This window comes from Hyperoodon ampullatus (assembly GCF_949752795.1).
Source record: "Hyperoodon ampullatus genome assembly, chromosome: 18".
Classification (NCBI taxonomy): Eukaryota; Metazoa; Chordata; class Mammalia; order Artiodactyla; family Ziphiidae; genus Hyperoodon; species Hyperoodon ampullatus.
In genome coordinates, this window is record NC_136931.1 from 2,046,342 (window position 1) to 2,065,388 (window position 19,047).

Sequence of the window (19,047 nt, forward strand, 5' to 3'; positions counted from 1 at the left end):
CAGTGGCCCCAGGTCGGCCCTGCCGCACCGCCCGCTCCCACACGAGCAGCGGGGTCCCCAGTGCGCGCTCGGGGCCACCGCGGGAGGGGGGCGGGGGCGACGAGGGAGCTAGCTAGGAAGGCAAGGAGCCCAGCGTTCCACGTGCGCGGGGCGGAGCTGGGATCCCCCGGAACCACGTGGGGCCCGTACCGCCCGCCATGCTCCGCGGGACACCGAGCGCTCCACGTGCACGGGGCGGGGCCGGCCGGTGCTTCTCAAGAGAGGCGGGGACCGAACCCCAGCCAGGCGAGTAAACGGCTGCGGGCAGGGCAGGGCAGGCGGCGCGGCCAGGGGGCGGGGCCTGGCGGGCGGGGCCGGCGGCGGCGTATAAAAGGCGCAGCGCGGAGCCGGTTAACGTAGCGGTCACGCCGGCAAAGCGGGTTCTTTCCGTTGGGAGGCGAGCGCCCCGTGTCCGGCCCTGTCCGGCCCTGTCCTGCGCGGCCGGCGCGGCAGCATGGCGGGCTCGGGCCCGAAGCGGCGCGGGGCTGCGGCCCCCGCGGCGGCCGAGGAGGAGGAGCGGCAGGCGCGGGAGCGGATGCTGGCGGCGCGGCGCGCGGATTGCGCGGAGGGCGAGGGTGTGACCCTCAAGCGCAACATCACGCTGCTCAATGGCGTGGCCATCATCGTGGGCACCATCATCGGCTCGGGCATCTTCGTGACGCCCACCGGCGTGCTCAAGGAGGCGGGCTCGCCGGGGCTGGCGCTGGTTGTTTGGGCCGTGTGCGGCGTGTTCTCCATCGTGGGCGCGCTTTGCTACGCAGAGCTCGGCACCACCATCACTAAGTCGGGCGGCGACTACGCCTACATGCTCGAGGTCTACGGCTCGCTGCCCGCCTTTCTCAAGCTCTGGATCGAGCTGCTCATCATCCGGCCCTCCTCGCAGTACATCGTGGCGCTCGTCTTCGCCACGTACTTGCTCAAGCCGCTCTTCCCCAGCTGCCCGGTGCCTGAGGAGGCCGCCAAGCTCGTGGCCTGCCTCTGCGTGCGTGAGTATCGGCCCCGGGACCCTGGCGGGCGGGCGGGTGGGGGGCGCTGAGCCGAGGTCGCCGCGCTTGCGTCCCGGGCCCTTCCCCGCACTCCTGGACCATCCCCACATCCCGCGGCCCCGGGGCGACCCCGCAGTTTTAGACTGAGGGCACTAGCCCCAGAACCCACGTGCGTTTCATTCATTCGTTTCCTCACCGCCTTGGGAATTCTGCCGACAGCAGGGTCCCCGCCCTGAGCCTCTAGCCGGAACTAACCTTTCCAGTTAGTCTATCCAGAGCTCTTGGAGCTGAAGCAATATCCTTACTTTCTTGCAAGGCACCCACGTGGAGTGCCTGAAAGCCAACTACCTGTCTGTTTGAGTTCCCAAAGGAAACTCTCTTTATCAAGAGAGAAATCATAGTTTTAAAAGAAAAATACCAAAAAAAACCCACACACCTCATTCAAACCAGCTAATCGGGAAAGGCTGACTCATGCAAAACCAATAGTAATAAGATTCTGTGTGGGCAGTGAATGAGTTGCTCGTGTAGGCAGCAGTGTTGAGTCCCCTGAAGGTTGCCTAGTGAGTTGTAAAAGAGAAGTGCTTGGCTGAGACTTAAATGTGTGCAGGGTGGCTTTGGGGTCCCAAGCTGTGCTGAAATACAGCCATTGGGTACAGTCCAAATGTTGGTGGATAAGGTCCCAGTATGTTGGTGGAGGAGGTCCTGGTACGTTGGTGGGCTGTTTTCCGGTGGGATTTCAGGGGGGGGGAAATCATTTGTACCCAAAGCCACGCAATTTTCTTTGCTTTTTGGCTGCTGCAGTTTTACGCCTACCCCTTGGCAAACATCTAAGGAGGCTTGCAGGATGGAAGTGTCCTGCTTTCAGAGCTGCCACCTGATTTGAGGCTCTGTCTGCACCTTGATGGTGCATAGAAGTGCAGAGCTAACAGGGCTGCTTTGTGGTTTCTCTCCGAGCCCCAAGACTCAGGGGACTGGGCCGTCCTTTGGAGCGGCTTCTGACCAGCAGTGCACGCTGATGCTGTTGGGATTCTGAGCGTGGGGACCAGCCTCCGCATAAGCTCACTGCGTGGTGCTGGTAGCGATGAGGGGCTTTCAGGGCTCTGAGGCGCGCTCTGGGAAGTGGTGACCCCAGGAGACCTGAGACCCTGACAGAGCAACTACGCTGTGTGTGTGGGGGGGGGGCGTTTTGCCTTTGGGGGGAGTCTCAGCGATGAGGATCTCAGCTTATAAAAACCTTTGGTCCAAATCTAGGAATAGTCATAGCAACAGTCGATGTGCCTGAGGACGGGGGAACCTGTGGCTTCTGGTGGGCTTCTCGGACGATGCTTTGGGCTGAGTAAGAAAAGCCCCAATTAAAGAATTTTAATTGTGTGATTTTCATCATTGCTAGATCTTATTTAATGTTTCGGCCCAGGACGTAATGACATAATACTGCCTTTAAAGGGCCCACTTTCTAGTCTTGGAAAATGGATCCCTTACTTTCTTAAACTTTTGGGTTTAAGCAGGTAAAGGCTTGGGATGGATTCTGGAGGGGCTGTGGTGGGTACACCCTCACCAGGACTCCAGTCACCAGCGTGGAGGGTCATGTGAACAGGAACCCCTTTTGGTGTGAGCTAGGGTGACGTTCTTCGTGTGTCCATCAGCCATTCTCAGCTCTTTTCTTCTGAACCACCCACGTGAGTGTGTTGTGTGTGTTTGTTGATTTTTCTGATGGAAAGGAGGTTTTCAGTAACAAAAAGGGATACGCTGTCTGCAGGAGTGAGCGCTAGTCTAGAGCCTGCTGTGTCTAGAGGGGGACGTGGGCCTGTCCGAGGCTGGCGGAACTCGGCGCCGCTGGCCCGGGCTGCTCTCACGGGCACAGAGAAAGGTTTTGGCCATCCAGGGAGGGGGCCTGCTCTTCGGGGTGTCTGAGAAGGCAGCAAAAAGCCACAGAAAGTTTCTGAGTGTTGTTCGATTATTGCACACGGGCTGGGTTCTAGAACTTCTCCTCGAGAGGAGAAAGGGCCTCTGCATCGCGTGCTTCCTGAGCCCCTCCCCGCAGGGGGCACATGCACCCCTGGCCCAGCAGCCCGTGCTGGTGCTTCATGAACGGCCCCGGGGCCTGCTCTTTGAACAGTGTATCATGGGCTCTGGAAACACGTTCTTCTCGGTTTTGCTAGTTGATCTTTCCTGTCCGCTGGTCTCGCCCCAGGACAGCTCCTTTCTGCTTATTGTGACTCAGTTTGGCTTTGGTGCTTAGAATGCTCCCACTGACAGTATAAGCGGGCGGAGGGGAGGAGTCCCTTTTCTGGTAGGTCTGACGAAATGGGGCCCTTTCATGGCGTAGCCCTGGTGTTTCCATGTTTTTAACGAGTCATGAAGGTGAGAGAGGAACACGAGCTCCGTAACTCTTTGCCGATGGCCCCGGGAGCTTGGCGTGAGTTTAGGTTTTTTTAAAATACTTTTTAAAATTTTATTTATTTATTTATTTTTGTCTGTGTTTGGTCTTCATTTCTGTGCGAGGGATTTCTCTAGTTGCGGCGAGCAGGGGCCAGTCTTCATCGCGGTGCGCGGGCCTCTCACTGTCGCGGCCTCTCTTGTTGCGGAGCACAGGCTCCAGACGCGCAGGCTCAGTAGTAGTGGCTCACGGGCCTAGTTGCTCCGCGGCATGTGGGATCTTCCCAGACCAGGGCTCGAACCTGTGTCCCCTGCATTGGCAGGCAGATTCTCAACCACTGCGCCATCAGGGAAGCCTGTGAGTCTAGGTTTGCGTGGGTTATTTATCACTTAGCGAAAACTTGGTAGCGTTTGTTTGAGATTCAGGTGACACTGGGTTTTATCTTTGCGACAGAAGTCACTCGGGAGAGGTGAGGTTCTCGCCTGGCCGGGTTTTTGTCTGCAATTTCTCTAGCCTTCCTGGCCGCCTCTCTCTGTGATGGGTCCGGTGGGATCTGGAGAGGCTGGACGAGGCATACACAGCGAGGAGCTGCCCAGGGCAGGTACCTGGGAGCCGTTGTGGTTCAGAAACAGCTGCGACCTGAGTCCTTTATCTCATGGAGAAGCTCCTAAGAGAAGGGGGTCTGAACAGGCTCCCATCTCCCTCTGCTGGATCGGGGCCTGAGTTGTTGTGGTCGCTCCTGCCCAGGACACGTAGGTGTCAGGAAAGTGGCTGCAGACCTGGTCGCCCGCCCTTCTCCCTCTCCCCGCTGGTGGCCGTGCACGTCCTCCATCTATCTCGTAGGACCTGGCAGGTCTGCTGGTGGCCAAGAATGGGACTCTGCGTCCCCTTCCAGCTTGGTGGCCCTTGGTGTGGCCTGGGAAGCACTTCCTTCCTGCCTTCTCACAGGGTACAGACTGGGTTGCCAAGGCTCCCCTAGAGTGAGCTGCCCCCGCCCCACTGTCACCCTTACTCGGGCAAACCTGCTTGGAGTGGGGGCAGGGGGTCCACAGCTGTTGTTCCTCTAGGGACCCGTGACCTGAGATATTTTCCACTGGTGTCAGGTAAAGAGCCTGCGTTCTGCACGTGGACAGACCCGGGTTCTGATTTGAGAAATTCGCGGGACCTCCTAGTCTCAGTTTCTGCATCTGTGACATGGGGGTTCATGGTGGGTGTTTGTGAGGACCCTCGGCCACTGCGTGTCTAACGAGCATGGCACCCAGGGGCCCCAGTCACACGGTGGCTGTGATTGTTCTCAGCAGTGCCCTCCTTCTGGCGTCTGCCCTTGACCTCTTGAGCCGCCCTGCAAACTGCTCTCCTCCCCTCTATTAGCGGAAAGAAGGAAGGAGAGCCTTGGAGAGGAGGAGGGAAGGCCGGCATCTCCCTGTCAGGGGCTGAGCTGAGCTGCCCATCGCACAGGTGGCACCGTGGCCCTGCCTGGGGGGGCGGCCCCGCCCAGGGCTGGGGCACAGCTGTCCCCCGCAGGGGAGGGTGCGGATGAGGCAGGGGTTTTGTGGCTGGGGGTGAGCCACGGCCAGCTGGCTCCAGGCTGAGTGGGTCGGTTTAAGGGGGTGGGGTGTGGCAGCACACCTGCTCCCCCAGGCTTCCCGCTGTGGCCCCCCTCCTGGCGCGTCCACCGCTCTGTCCCCGGGCCTCAACCCAGGCCCGTCACAGCGAGGCCGGCACACAGCCCGAGGCCGGCTCAGGGTGTCTGGACGCCTGCCAGCCGCCCGGCCTGAACCCCTCGCCACGTGAAGCAGAGGCTTCTGGGTGTTTCCAAGGAGCTGGCAACCCCAGAATCGCGAGCTGTGAGCTGAGTGTAGACGACAGCATGGTAATTAGCCCTGAAATCCGACTTCCTGGGCCAGACATGAAAGCGCTCCAGCTGGAGTCACGGGGCGTGGCAGGTATTTCACAGAGCGCATGACTGAGGGAGGGCATTTCTGACCCTTTTCCCCTGGGTCACGGACCCCTTTGATGATCCCATGGAATGTGCAGACCCTGCTCAGAGGTGTCCACCCTGCTCGTTCACCCCAGACTCGCGGTGAGAGCTTCCCAGAACCCTGGGGCCCCGTCCGGGTTGGGAGCCTTCCCCCGCCCCCCCAAGAGCAGTGCCCCCGTCACGGCATAAACGGCCCAGCCTTTGAAATCAGTGCCATCACCCCCAATTTACAGCCAGGGAGACTGCAGCGCGGTGGGCGGGAGCGGGGCTGTGGCGCCCTTCTCCTCCGGAGCCGCCTCTGTCATCCGGCGTGGGGACACAGCCGTGTCCGTGCTGGGGGTATCAGGCATCCAGGACAGTGTCGGTCGCCATGTCCAGGTGCCCGGTCATCAGGGGCACACACTAGTGGATCTGAGGTGTGTGTGTGTCCTGGGCTCTCCGGGAAGCGCTGCCCCCACACTGTGGGGAGTCGGACCCCTTATAGGGAACCATCTAGAAAAATCTCTAACTTCCTTTCAGAATTTTGGAAACGAGCTTCCAGGGCATGGTGGCTGACAGCTGCCCCATGGGTTCCATCTGCCCAGTGGCCACGGGCCCTGTCCCATGCCCACGCTGGCCTCCAGTTCCTGTCCCCTCCTTCGGTGACTCACAGCAGGTGCCGGGGACCGGGGGGCACGTGATTCCACACCCCCAGTCAGTCAGGGTGACCTTCCTGGGCCCTTGTCTGGATTACTGGCTGGGGGAGCTGCCCAGAACACGCCTGTCCCCACCAACGGGCCTTGTCCTGTCCTCTCTCCCCCAGCAGGACCACTGCCCAGTCCAGCAGCTTCTTGGCTCGATGTTTGGGGTCCCATGTACATCCTGGCAGGAGTTCCCCACCCAGCTCTTTCCTCAGTCCTGGCAGGATCCTGAATTCTTGCTTGGGAGGGTGGGCTGACCAGGCAGCCGGAGGGGAGGGGTGTGGTTTTACCCCCATGCCTGTCCGTCCAGACCTGCCTTCAGGCAGGGGCGTTCTCTGGGCTGCGCCACCCTCCCCCAGTGGGATGTGCCTGCTCTGTGAAGCCTCCAGCATGATACCGGGAACCCAATCTGCCTTCTGAGTCACCCTGACCTTGGCTGCTGGCTGACAGCCTGATCGTCTGTGAGTCGCCCCGAGTGTAGCCAGTATAGAACCGAGGCCTCTGCCCAGAGATGTGGGCCCATGGCCCACTGTAACCCTGTAGCCACCCAGCGATTTGTCCCTGTCCACGTGAGCTGCCCAAGGCCGGTGCAAGATTCAGCCCTCGGCATGGACGCTGGCTGCAGGGCTGTGTCCTCACCTGGTCCCTTGCTAGGGCACCCTGTCAGCCTGAGTCAGCCTGAGCTGGCAGGCCTGCGAGGGCCCTGGCTCCGGCTCTCCGGCTGCATGACCCGGGGCCTGGGTGCTGGGCCTCGCGAGGCCTGTGTTTCAGAGCCTGGAGCACGGCGGGGTGGTCACGCTGTGCCTGCAGAGGGCGTGTGATCTGCCGGCCCGTCACGGCGAGGGTCTGGGGTTGGAAGGACTGTCCAGGAATGCAGCACGACGGAGCAGGTGTGCCTGGCACAGCGGCAGGTGGAGGGGCCCTGGCTGGGCACCCCACACAGCAGCAACCACGTGTTACCGGCCGTGGTGTCAGAGCCCTTCGGAGCTGAGGGAAAGGACAAGGCGGGGGCCGGGTTCGGGGGCCTGGGTGGGGAGGGAAGGTCACCAGAGTCCGGTTATGAGCACTTATTCCTGGGCCGGGGGGTTGGGGGGCCAGCTCACCTGCTGAGGCACAGAGGGTCGTCGAGGGTCCACGTCTGGCCTCATCCCAGGTGACCAGGGATTGCCCTCTGGCCGTGTGGGGAGGGCCTCTCAGGCCGGGCTGTTGTCCAGGGTCGAAGGGTTCTGAAGTCAGCCCTGCCAGCGCCCCCCCAACCGCGACAGCCTGCTTCTGTGCCCCCCACCCAGCCGTCCCCTGCCCTCCAAGGGTGTCAGTAGATGTGTGTTCGTGGTGGGTGGGGCCCTGTGGGACTTGCCCTGGTTGGTGGGTCTCTTCCCTGGCTGCACCTTGGACCACGTGGTCAGAGGACTGACGCCCAGGCCCTCCCAGGCAGAGCCAGGTCTGTAATAGTGCATACAGTGTGTGCTGGGGGAGCGAGGGGTGGAGCCTGTCACGGGCAGCTGGGGTTGAAGATCCCAGTCGAGTGGCCAGAACATGGGAGTGGGACTTAGGAGGCCTGGGCATCCTCACCCCACTCCCCTGGCGACTGCTGTGTGACTTCCGGCAAGTCGGACAACCTCTCTGAGCTCCACTGACCCCAAATAGCAAATGAGGGGGCTGGGTGGATGCTGCAGTGTCCTCTCACCCACAGGTGCTGCAGCAGGTTTGGGTGGGTGGGTGGGTGGGATTCCAAACCACAGAGGTGCGAGCCAGGGATGGGGACTAACCACGGAGTCCCCTGCACACACAGCCTCAGCCGTCCTCGGCATGTCTTCACTCGGCAGGCGTGCCAGTCGGTGTGTCTGCATGTTAAAATGCACCCGTGGGGCCAGCAGCAGTATTCCTATTTAGCTGATGAGGAAACAGAGGCTCAGACCCGCTGAGTAACCTGCTCAAGGTCACACAGCATGTTAGAAATCAGGGCCAACTTGGAGGGGGGCTCCCTCCTATGGGCCCTGGCTGTCCTTGGGGCCGGGGTTGAAGGCGGGGGGACCTTTGGGAACCTCTGTATTCTGCAGGGCTCTGCTTCAGAAGAACCCAAAAAAGTGAGACTTGAGGGGTTTTTGCTAACTTCAGGGCTCGGGTATCAGCAGATCTCAGAGTGAACTGAATCTGCCTTTTTCTGGTGTGTTTTGTTTATTATTATTTTTTTTAATTTATTTATTTACTTCTGTTTTTGGCTGTGTTTGGGTCTTCGTTGCTGTGCAGGGGCTACTCTTCGTTGCGGTGCACGGGCTTCTCATTGTGGTGGCTTCTCTTGTTGTGGAGCACGGGCTCTAGGCGTGTGGGCTCCCAGTAGTTGCGGCACACGGGCTCAGTAGTTGTGGCTCACGGGCTCTAGAGCACAGCCTCAGTAGTGTGGTGCACGGGCTTAGTTGCTCCACGGCATGTGGGATCTTCCCAGACTAGGGATCGAACCCGTGTCCCCTGCCTTCACAGGCAGACTCCCAACCACTGCGCCACCAGGGAAGTCCTAGTGTGTTTTGAAATGAAGTGTCAGCCCTGTTCCTGGTGCGCGCTGAGACCCCCAACCACCAAGCAGGGGGAGCTCTGTGGCCAGGCGTCACCCGGCCCCAGTTAAAAATGGAAAACGTGAAACACATTCCAGGGCTGGTCGCATTTGAAAATGTGACTGAGCCCGTTAGCAATTCTTTTTGCAGGAAATCAGTGGCTCGACAAGGGTGGGGGTGTTGGAGGGGCATCGTCCCAACTGGACTGAGGTGTCGCGGCCGTTTGCTTCTGCGGCCGCTGCCTCTCTCTGCGGAGATCAGTTACTGGAATTGGAGCCCTTGGTTCCACCTGAGCAGCCCCTGCCCCTGAGAATTCCTTCATTTTCTTTCAGTTTTCCAGACTCTCTGGAGGCTCTGATCTGGAGTGGCCGGTGGTGGGGTCCTGGGTGGGTCCGGAGCCGGACTGTCACCCTGAGTAGGCTCTGTATTTGAGCACGCCTGGAAGCGAGGTCGGCCTTCTCACGTGTTTGGGGTACAGTTGGGTCCTGTGCGTGCACTCTCTGAGAGCCAGTACAGGTGAATTACACATCGTGAAGTCACCCCCTGGTTCTCCCTGAACTGTCAGAAATGCAGGTTCTCGGGCCTGCCCAGTCAGACGCTCTGGGGTGCGGGGAACTGCTTTACGAGGTCTTCAGGGGACTCTGATACGCTCCAGGGAGGGGGGAGACCTACCTGTTATTAAGAGGCAGCAGAGTTAGGGCAGGAGGGGAAGATGCTGGGTTGTGGAGGCACAGGCCGCCATGGGGGCCGGGCCTGGGCTGGAGGGGGCTCTCACCAAGCCCAGTGGACATCTGGGTGTCCAGGACCAGAGCAGAGGCCCCGATGCACCAAGCACCCGCTGTGAACCCTGGGTCCCTGTGTGCTGGGCGGTTTTGTACAGTAAAGGCAGGCCAAGAACGCCAGAGCGACTGGATGCTGTGTTGGTGGTCACGCCCGCTGCTGGCCACTCTCCCAGCCGCCTGGGTCACGCAAGCCCAGGGTTTCACTGGCCACAGTCGAGGAGCCTCGGCCCACCTGCAGCCAGGGCTCCGGGTCCAGGTGCCCAGCGAGTGCTGCTGTTTGGCGGGTGGGGGCTCCGGACGGCAGGTGGGCCGGCTGCCTGAGCCCAGGGCTCGTCCGGCCTCAGTCACAGGAGTCAGCTGCTGTTGCTCTCTGGCCCCGTGACAGCTGCTGCCCCAAGAGACCGGGCTGGGCCGGCTTCCTGCAACACGCCCAGCCTGCCAGCCACTTCCTCTCCTGTCTTGGGGGCCGCCGGGGACCTGCCAGCAGAGCTGTGGGTAAAACGGTGCTCCTCTGCCTGGCATCTTGGCCCCTCCCACCTGTGTGGAGTGGCAGTTACTGCTGGGCCTCACACTGTCTTTGCCTCAAGTATTGGCCCTTTTTATTAAGCGTCCTAAAGCCACGTGCAGAAAGCACCTTTTTCAGAGACTCATTTGAGGACGCCACTGGTGGCTTAGTAGGACTCACTTGGTAGTGAGGTTCTAGGCTCTGGGGCTCTGACCCGTGGACCCTGCATGAAACCCAAGTGATACCTGCACTCCCCTTTCTATTCTGGAGGGACGGTACCTACAGACACTGGGCCGGGGACAAGGGAGGGTCCACGGCTGCGGCCCCATCAGAGGCATGGGGACAGTAGACGGGTGTTCTGATGAGTGGGGGCCAGCCCGTCCCCAGATGCTTTGGTTTCAGATGGTTCTGTCGGCCTCGGTCATGACCTTGTCTGGTGTGTTTGTCCTTGAGTCAGCAGAGGGGATGAGGGGACCCCCGGGAGTGCCGAGGACACAGAGTGACGGAGAGCATGCAGCAGGTGCTCATACTTTGCCCTTGTTGCCAGGATTGTTGAAGATTTTGTTACCGGCATACACAAAATCCAGGGGCAGCCCTGGTCACTGGGCCTGATAAATCCCATCAGGGTGTTACCGTCTGTCAGAGAGGGAAATGGATTTGGGTGTGTGTGTTTTTTTTTTTTAACTTTAAAATTTTTTAATTTTATTTTTGAGTATAGTTGATTAACAATGTTGTTTTAGTTTCATGCGTACAGCAAAGTGATTCAGTTATACATACACACGTATCTATTCTTTTTCAAATTCTTTTCCCATTTACGGTGTTAAAGAATATTGAGCAGAGGGACTTCCCTGGTGGTCCAGTGGTTAACGCTCCGCGCTTCCAATGCAGGGGGTGCAGGTTCGGGGAACTAAGATTTGGGTGTGTTTTTTGTATTTTGTTTTGTTTTGTTTTGGTGTTTTAAAATGAAAACAGGCCCCCTTGCATTTCAAGCTCTCCCTTGTGAGTGAGACAGCCAGCCGGCTGCGCAGCATGTACCAGGGGGCTGGGAGGCTGGCCCGCAGTGGCTGACAGCTGACAGCAGCCTATGTGTGAAGAGTTATCATCGGGAGGTGGACCCTGGGGCCTGGAGAGTGAGATAACCGGTCAGGCCGGGGTGAGAGGTCACGCCAGGCGAGGCTGGGCAGGAGCCTTTGGGAACTGCTCAGATAAGCGCCCTCCCAGAGACTGGTGGCACCCGTCCCATTTGTACGCTGGTGGGCGGAGCAGTGGCAGCTCCCCACCGGCCACCCTGTGCTCAGGGTCTGGGAGGGTCCCGGAGGCGCTACTCAAGGGGGTCCTGAGAAATAACAGATGGGGGAGCTGCCGTGCATCCCCGAGCCCATGGGCCAGCCCCTGTCCTCGGCCCGGGTGGCCCCCTGGGCACGTGTGGCCCTTGCGGTCTGCAGACAGGACTCTGAACTCAAGCCACCTGGTCGGCCAGGCCGCAGCTGGAGTTGGCGCTCATGGCCCAGCTCTAAGTGTGACCAGCTGTCCCCAGGGCCACGGGGTGAGAGCAGCCCAGGAGGCCAGCCAAGGGGTTCTCCCTCCCCCACTGGGCAGCACTTCCTGCTGTCTTGGGCACGAGGATGGGGTACAGGTGGAGCCCCTGGGGTGGGGGGCGGTGGACCAGGATGTGAGTGCGAGTTCATGGGTCCGTTGGCAGAGGAACGGTGACTTTGCAGAGGGTGGCGTGCCCTCCAGCACAGCCCCAGGGCCCCCAGCTCATTTGCGAGGTTGAGCTGGGGCGCCACTGCAGGCCAGATAGGTGGCCATGTCACAGCAGGACGAGGGCAGGACAGGCACAGCCCTGAAGGGTGGGCTTCCCACTTGGCCTGTGGCAACAGTTGCCAGGCCCCGCCGGCCCCCGCCTTCTGCACGCAGCCCACTGCCACTCCTCTCCGGAGGCCGCTGGGCTCTATCTCCCCGGCCCCAGCTGTTGCGGGGTGCTTATCTGGGGGTGCTGGCACGGGGAACCCCAAGGGGGCTGGCTGCCAGCCGGGGTGCCCCCTCGCCAGTGTGCTGGCCTCACCCAGCAGCCCGCCTGCGGGTGCCCTGGGGTAGACCGTCCTCCCCCTGCCACGCAGCGCAGATTGGGGGGTACTGCCGGGAGTAGTGGTAGCGGCAGCAGCAGACCCTGTGTGATACCCGGAACCTCTTGTATCCCTGTCACCCCCCTCCATCTGAAGAGTCAGGCACCTTGTCCAGGTGATGGGGCCTAAAACCAGTGTGGCCGAGAGGCAAATCCAGCCTCCCAGACAGCCTCCCAGCACTGCTTTCCTTAAGGCTAAGAGACACAGGTCCTAGTGAATCCCCTTATTTACTTTAGATTCTATTTCATTTCAGAGTTTCTTAGAAAGGTCACTAGGGAGGATAATAAAGCATTTGTTTACTCATCAGCTGAAGTCAGTAGACGTTAAAGTTTCATCATATGTTTCAGTTCTTATTTCTATAAAAGAAATGAATATTACAAAGTCCGCTTTGTTCTGGGATCCAGCCCGTTCCCCTCCCTACTGCAGACAGCCAGCCCGGCATTGCCTGTCCACTCTGTGACACGGAGCTGAGCTCATGGAACAATACCCTCTGTCCACAGGGGCTCGGACACCTGCCGGGTAGGCTCCGCTCTGTACAGGCAGGGTGGCACCCTGTGTTCCTGAAGGGGAGGGCCTTGGGTCGGTAGAGGAGGGGCCCTGGGCCTCGGTCCGTCCCGCCCCCAGTGACCACCGCAGTGGGACGGCCCTGGGGCTGGGGCTCTGGGCCAGACACACCCCCTTCCTGGATCCTCCAGGTCCTTATCTGTGAGGTGGGGAGAGGTGCCCCTGCTCCCCTTGGGGTGCACACCCCAAATGGGGTCAGTCAAACCAGGTGAGTCGTGCAGCGGTGACAGTGAGGGCAGCTGGGCAGGGCTGGCGGTGGGAAGCGCCACCTCCCCGTGTGTGGCTTGGCCACGGCTCTCCCCACTTCCTGCCCAGTATGAATGGAGGAGTGTGATGCAATCTGTCAGGCTCTTGGCACATCGGAAGGGAAGGCCTCAGGGCCGTCACATTCCCCATAATGTGCGACTGTCCCGGAAAAGCCCCCTCCCGCCTTACTGTGCACAGGCTCCCTGGGGCCGGTGGTGGGAAAGAACCTGGGCTGCCCTCCAAGGCCCCTTCACCCTGGGTCCCAGCCACGTGGCAGGTCGCACCAGCCTGGATGCCCAGGAGAAGGGAATTCTGCTGTTCAACCTCCTCCCCCGCCCCCACCCCCGACCTGGCAGTGGGAGATCAGACGGGCCTCAGAGATCTGGGTCTGCCCCTAGCACCGTGTACAGGGGTCCTCTCTGAGCCTGTTTCCCCTTCTGTGCTGGGAATGGCAGTGCTCATGTACTTAATACGGGACAGCTGTCTCTGCATTGGTCCCGAGGGCCTGGACTGAGAGCGTGTCCACCCCAGAGCCACACGGTGAAGGTCACTGGTGCTGTTTGTCCCTTGCACACGTCGGCCCCCTCATCTGAGCCCGGGCTCAGCTCCTGCTGCTGGAGGTGGCTTCAGTGCTGTGACATGGATACTTTGTCCCCACGTTCTCACAGCCTCGTGTAAGCCCCACCACCCTGAGGCAGCTCATTTTACCACGAGCCTCTGGCAGGTGCAGACTCGGCCAGGGTCCCCACGAGTGAGGGCCCCTCCAGGGCCATTTGTGCCAGCTCTTTGCCTTCATATCTGGTCTGGGAACATCTGAGGGTTTCAGTTTAGGAGTAGCAACCAAAAGCAACTGGTTTTGAAACAGTTTTCAACCTGAACTTTCTGAGGGCATAGCAAACAGTCTTGGTCAGCAGCTGCATCAGCCAGGCCTAGAGCAGCAAAGAGAAAGTGACAGGGGAGGGTGGTATTTGGGTATCAGTTAATTTCCGGAAGACATAAGCGTGGGCGGGGTGCAGTATGGGCCCCCAGTCCTAACCAGAGCTCAGGGGCCATTTCCTGTTTTTCTTACACCTGAACTGTCAGGTCTCATCTAGTTAATTAGCGTGGATTTATTTCTTTGTGGCCTTTCCCTCACATTGTAAAAGTACATGTAATTGATTTAGCTGGGGGAAGAAGCCACGTGGCATCTGCCAGCCCGGGGTTGGTTCTGTCTGGAGCAGAAGCCGGGTCCAGACTTCCTCACCCACTGCAGCCCTTGGGAAAAGCTGGTGTGTGCGGGGCGTGGTGGACAGACACCCTTCCCTTGGGTCCAGGCTGTGCTGGTTAATGTTTGACCGCCAGCCTACCGAGAATAAAAGGCCCCATTTGCGCCCCGGCCATCTTCCTGGGTAGCTGGCGTCAGCAGTGGTGTGGGCACTGGAGCGCTGGCCTCACGGCGTGCGTGTTTCCACGTGGGACTCGGCTGAGAGGTAGGACTTGCAGTAGGAAGGCACGGGTGTTGAGTGTTGGTTTGCTGCCTTTGTTTTAATCTAATTTTGTTTTGTGATGAGTTTGCAGAGTGGCTGCTCGTGAGGTCCCTGAACGCTAAGTGCTGCCTCCACCTCTGCTCAGGACTTGGAGGGGTCTCCCTGGGGTCCGAGGCGGGGCCTGCGTGTGTCGGCGCATTTGGGGAACCTGGCTTAGCTGCCCCCCCCACCCCTTGTCTCCTCTCCCTCCCTGTGGTGGTGACTGGCATGGAGTTTGGGTCTTGAGTATCTGCTGTGACACCAGCCGCAGAGTTGGTGCTCGTTTGCTCTTCTCACCACTGGGACCCTGGGCTGTGCATCTCCTTCAGCCCCCGTGGACCACCCCCCCGGGCTTGTCAGGCTGATGCTGCGCCCCCTGTGTCCCTGTGGGATCCTACGAGGACCCTCTAAAGAGAGGGTTCCCACCTTGAGAAGTTTGGGTGCCTGTGGGAGAGCCTGACACTTGTGCTAAAGTGTCAGGTGGGAGCAGAAAGGTGACTGAGCGCCACCCCCCTCCCCCCGCCGAGATGGCAGTTTGTGCGTTCAGCCTGCTCTGAACACAGCGCTGTCCTCGAGGGCTCCTGCAGGACGGACTCAGGTGGCGGTGAGGTGTTCAAATTCATTCATTAGGACAGAAAGGCCTTTTTGGCAGCCTGCGGGGCACCTGGGCTCACAGCTCTCTCTCAGCCTGTGACCTCAGGACTGGGGTTCTCCCCGCCAGCCCCTCTGCCCGCGTTTCCGCAGGACTCACTCGCTGCCCCTGTCTCCACAGTACTGCTCACGGCCGTCAACTGTTACAGCGTGAAGGCCGCCACCCGCGTCCAGGACGCCTTCGCCGCGGCCAAGCTCCTGGCGCTGGCCTTGATCATTCTCCTCGGCTTCATCCAGCTCGGGAAGGGTGAGTGCAGCCCCTGGGGTCTCCCAGCTGTCCCAGAAGGCCCTGCTGAGCCTGGGGCGGGGAGGGGTCCCCATCTCTGAGTGCCCGGCCCCAGATCCGCCGCCTTAGCTAACGGGTGTCACTGGAGTCGGCGCGTCACGCGGTCCTGGGAGAAGTACTGACACTGAGTTAGGTGGGCTGAACGTCACCCGCGGGTCGTCCGTCCCAGAGCAGCAGGCGAAACAGGTCCACCACGCAGAGGCCGCTGTCCTGCCCACACAGGGCGGGCCTGGTGGTGACCGGGGTGGGCGGTGGTTCGTGGGGGAGAGCTTGACGACGCACCTTCTGCATTAGGAGCACGGCCGAGAGGTGCCGTTGCCAGTGCCACTGGATCTTCCACACGGGAATGTGCCCCCAGCCCCCAGCAGGGTCCCTGTGCCCTGTGGATGGCTGCCCGCCATGCCGACCCCTCCCATGATGGGCGCCGACGCAGTGGCGTTTGGTGGCAAGTGTGTCTTCCTGCTGGGCCGCATTCTCGTGAATGTGCCGCAGAGTTTATCCTGTGGGCAGGTGGAGTCTCCCCGTTTCTGGCTACTGAGAGGGATGCTATTGGGAACGTTCTCGGTGTCTCTTGGTGAACGGAGGTACCGGCTTCTCCAGGACGGCTGGATGGCAGGCCCACGGTAGCCTTCTGCGTGGCTGCCACAGATCTGTGGTCTCAAAGGGGCTGAGGTCACCGTGAGGACACAGAGCAACACCACCCCCACCCCCGTAGCCCCGTGTGTCGGGGAGCGGGGAGACCAGCCTCTGTGTCCCCTGGCTTCCTGGGATCTCAGGTTCCAGCATCTTCCTAAAGACAAGACTTTGTCTGGAGGACCCTGGCCAGGCTGGGATCCGGGTACCAGGAGTGCTGCAGATGGGAGCACCAATGGAGCTGAGGGGGACCCCCTGCCGTTGAGAGCTCGTGGGCGGAAACCAGTGGGTAGGAGGGAAAACCCATCCTGCGCCCCCCAGACGGCCTAGCTGGGAAGCACGTCAGTGTCATTTGAAGAGGGCTTGCTGGTGAAGGTTTTGCTTGGCTGGTGTGATTAGATACAGGCTGATGAAGAATGTAGGGGGGCCGGAGTTTTGTAAAAACAAATTTCAGCGGGGATAGCAAAGAGCCTTTGTTCAGTCTGAATACATAACGTGTTTATAATTCTACTGCCATCGAAAACGTCCTCCCCCCGAAGCCATTCCTTTCTGAACCTGGGAGGCAGTGCAGTGTCTGCAAAATTCCTGTCCGCTGGTTTCCCTCCCAGATGGATGCCCTCCCTTGTAGAGGACGCTTTGTGAAAACAGCCCTTTCCCCACGAGAGTCGCCTGACTTCCCCCTTGGGCGGCTGCCCCAAGGATCCCATGCTGAATGTTGGCGGAAGGGCCGGGACCCCTCAGGGAGGGGCTCAGCGTGATGGTGCCCAGCTCGGCCACGAGCCACGGTGCACCTGGAGGACATGACCCGCATCTCACAGACCGGCCCACGCGCCATCTCTGTCCTTAACCAGTGCCTGGCCCCGCCTGGCCTGCCTGGTGCCCAGAGGGGCCTGGGGGCTGCAGAAGGGGCTGGGGCATGGGGCCCGGCAGGTCCAGGTTCCAGGCCTCTGTTCCAGGCCTCGTCCTTATCACCAGTGAGACTCGTGGGCAGTCCTGCCCTCCTTCCTGTCCTCCTTCACCAGAACTTTCTGAGGCCCCAGGTGCGGCTCTGCTGAGACCCAGTTGAGGACTCGGCCCTGCCGTCCAGGGTTTGCGCTGTGTCTGGTGTGCGGACATCAGACATGTGCACAGGAGACTCGCAGACAGGCAGGCAGGGCTCGGCCCCGATCAGGAAGGCCCCTCTGAGGGCCAGAGGGACGGCTGGATGAAGGCTCAGAGTTGGTGTGACTGGGGCTGGCTCTGCAGGGCCCGGGAGGGGCTCAGGTGGCCCGGAGGCCGGGGGAGTCATGCATGCGGGGCCTGGCACCACGCGAGGCCTCTGGATTTTCCCCCAGCCTTCTCAGGAGGGGGGCACTGAAATCAGGCCGGCATTTCAGATCCCAGTGGCCACGAAGTGTGGGGTGGGGGAGACTTGGCCAGGGGCGGCCACAGAGAGAAGCAGGCCTAGCGCATGGTGTGGAGGGGGTGCCCCGAGGACCAGGGCTGAGTGACGACAGTGGGCAGAGGGCACTTCGTGCCTGCTTTTGTCCTTTTACTTCTGTCTGTCGGCCCTTTACCTACAACACCCAGCAGGCCCACGGCCCAAGGTCAGGCCATTCCAAGACCGGAGGGTGGGAGTGGGGAAGGCTCGTCCCTTGAGCCCCGGCGGGCTCTCCTGGAGGACACACAGTGGGACCGTTGTGGTTTTACTCGGCTGTGTCCTCCGGTGGGCGGGCCCCCGGCGTCTCCTGGAGCAGTTGGAGCAGGTGGCGTCACCCTGCAGGTAAAGGGTGCCCCCTGGGGGAGCTCACGGGAGGGGGAACCGACAGGCCCGGCCCAGGGCCCTGGCCTCCATGGCCCTGTGAGATCACCTGGCGCTGAGACGTAGGCCCCCGTGTCCAGGAGACCTGGGCGTGGAGGCTCCCGGCCCCTGTGCTGGTCACCTGTGTCCGGGCACTGCCATGGGGTGACCTAGGGCAGGGGTGGCAGGGGTCCACCTGGGCCAAAGGGGGCCCTGGCAGCAGGGAGGCCCCGGTGGAGCTGTGAAGGCCAGCGTGCCCCCAGGGCTGGAACTCGGCTGGGAGTCACTTGACAGTGTGTGTTTAGTTCTTAGGTTAGTGGGCCCCCAGGGCACAGAGCAGTGGCGGCCCGACCCTGCCCGGCTTGTAGGAGGGTCGGGGTCCAGTCATGACCCCACAAGGCCTGTGACGATGGGCACTGTGTGTGGGGATGAGAGCTCCCTCGGTGGACGGCCCACCCTGCGTCCTGTCCCAGGGTGGTGTCCGGAGCTGGTGGGGAAGGGCCTGGGCAGCCCAGCCTGGTGGCCAGAGCACTGGGGGGCAGGGAGGAGACCCTCGTCCTGGGAGGGTCTGGGACTCAGCAGGGCCCTTTGCCTGCTGGAGCCTTGGTGTCCTCGTGTGTGAAGTGGCCACAGTAGCCACAGCGGCCCCAGGCCTTGGTGGCCGCCTGAAACTGTCTTCAGGGTGTTGGCAGGCAGTTCGGGCGGCCTGTGAACCCGGCTGCTGTCCTCACAGGGAGGGGAGACATTTTGGGGGCTCCCGGGCTCGGCCTCCCCTAGTGCAGGACTTAGGGGACCTGTGATGGAGGCCGTCTCAGAGGGGCTCAGGGTCATGCTGGGACTGCAGGATGCTGTAACGGGCCACGTGGCTGGGGTTCAGTTCTCCCCATGGTCACCTGTGCCCCAGGAGACGGGTGGGGCCAAGGGGGAGGGCGGGCCGGTCTGCGCCTCACCGAATGCCCAGAGCAGCAGGTCGCACGGCAGACGTGGGCACCCCTCGGCCACCGCGGGAGGACTGTGACACGGGTGGCTTTTTCCTCTGGGTTCTCTTTGCTTCTTTTTAATTGAGACTTTTCCGTCGGCCTGCGTGTCTCTGTGCAGATTCCGAGTCCAGAGTCATCACAGATGGGAAGTCACATGCTTTGCTCATGCCACCCTCGGGGATGAAATCAAAGGCCTGGAAGTTGGCTCTCTCCCCCTGCCGACCCTGCTCACCCGTGCCCTGGGTGGTCAGCTGCTTGGACGGGGCCGCAGCAGGACAGGGCGGCAGCCACACGGCCCTGTGCTGGGCACACTTAGTGCCTAGGGGTCTCTGCAGCCTACACAGTGCAGAGAGGGTCCTTTGAGGCTTGAA

The 19,047-nt window shown here is 61.0% G+C and overlaps 1 protein-coding gene across 1 annotated transcript in view; it reads left to right on the forward strand.

The window, feature by feature from the left end:
• Window positions 1-493: 493 nt before the first annotated feature.
• The window catches only part of SLC7A5 (solute carrier family 7 member 5), a gene marked incomplete at its 5' end in the record, with an annotated part of 30,486 nt that continues 11,932 nt past the window's right edge, over window positions 494-19,047 (forward strand). Inside the window, 2 exons of the mRNA XM_079723776.1 lie at window positions 494-1,025; window positions 15,119-15,244. Of these exons, the coding sequence (XP_079579902.1) occupies window positions 494-1,025; window positions 15,119-15,244 (658 nt within the window). The remainder of the gene's footprint in view (window positions 1,026-15,118; window positions 15,245-19,047) is intronic.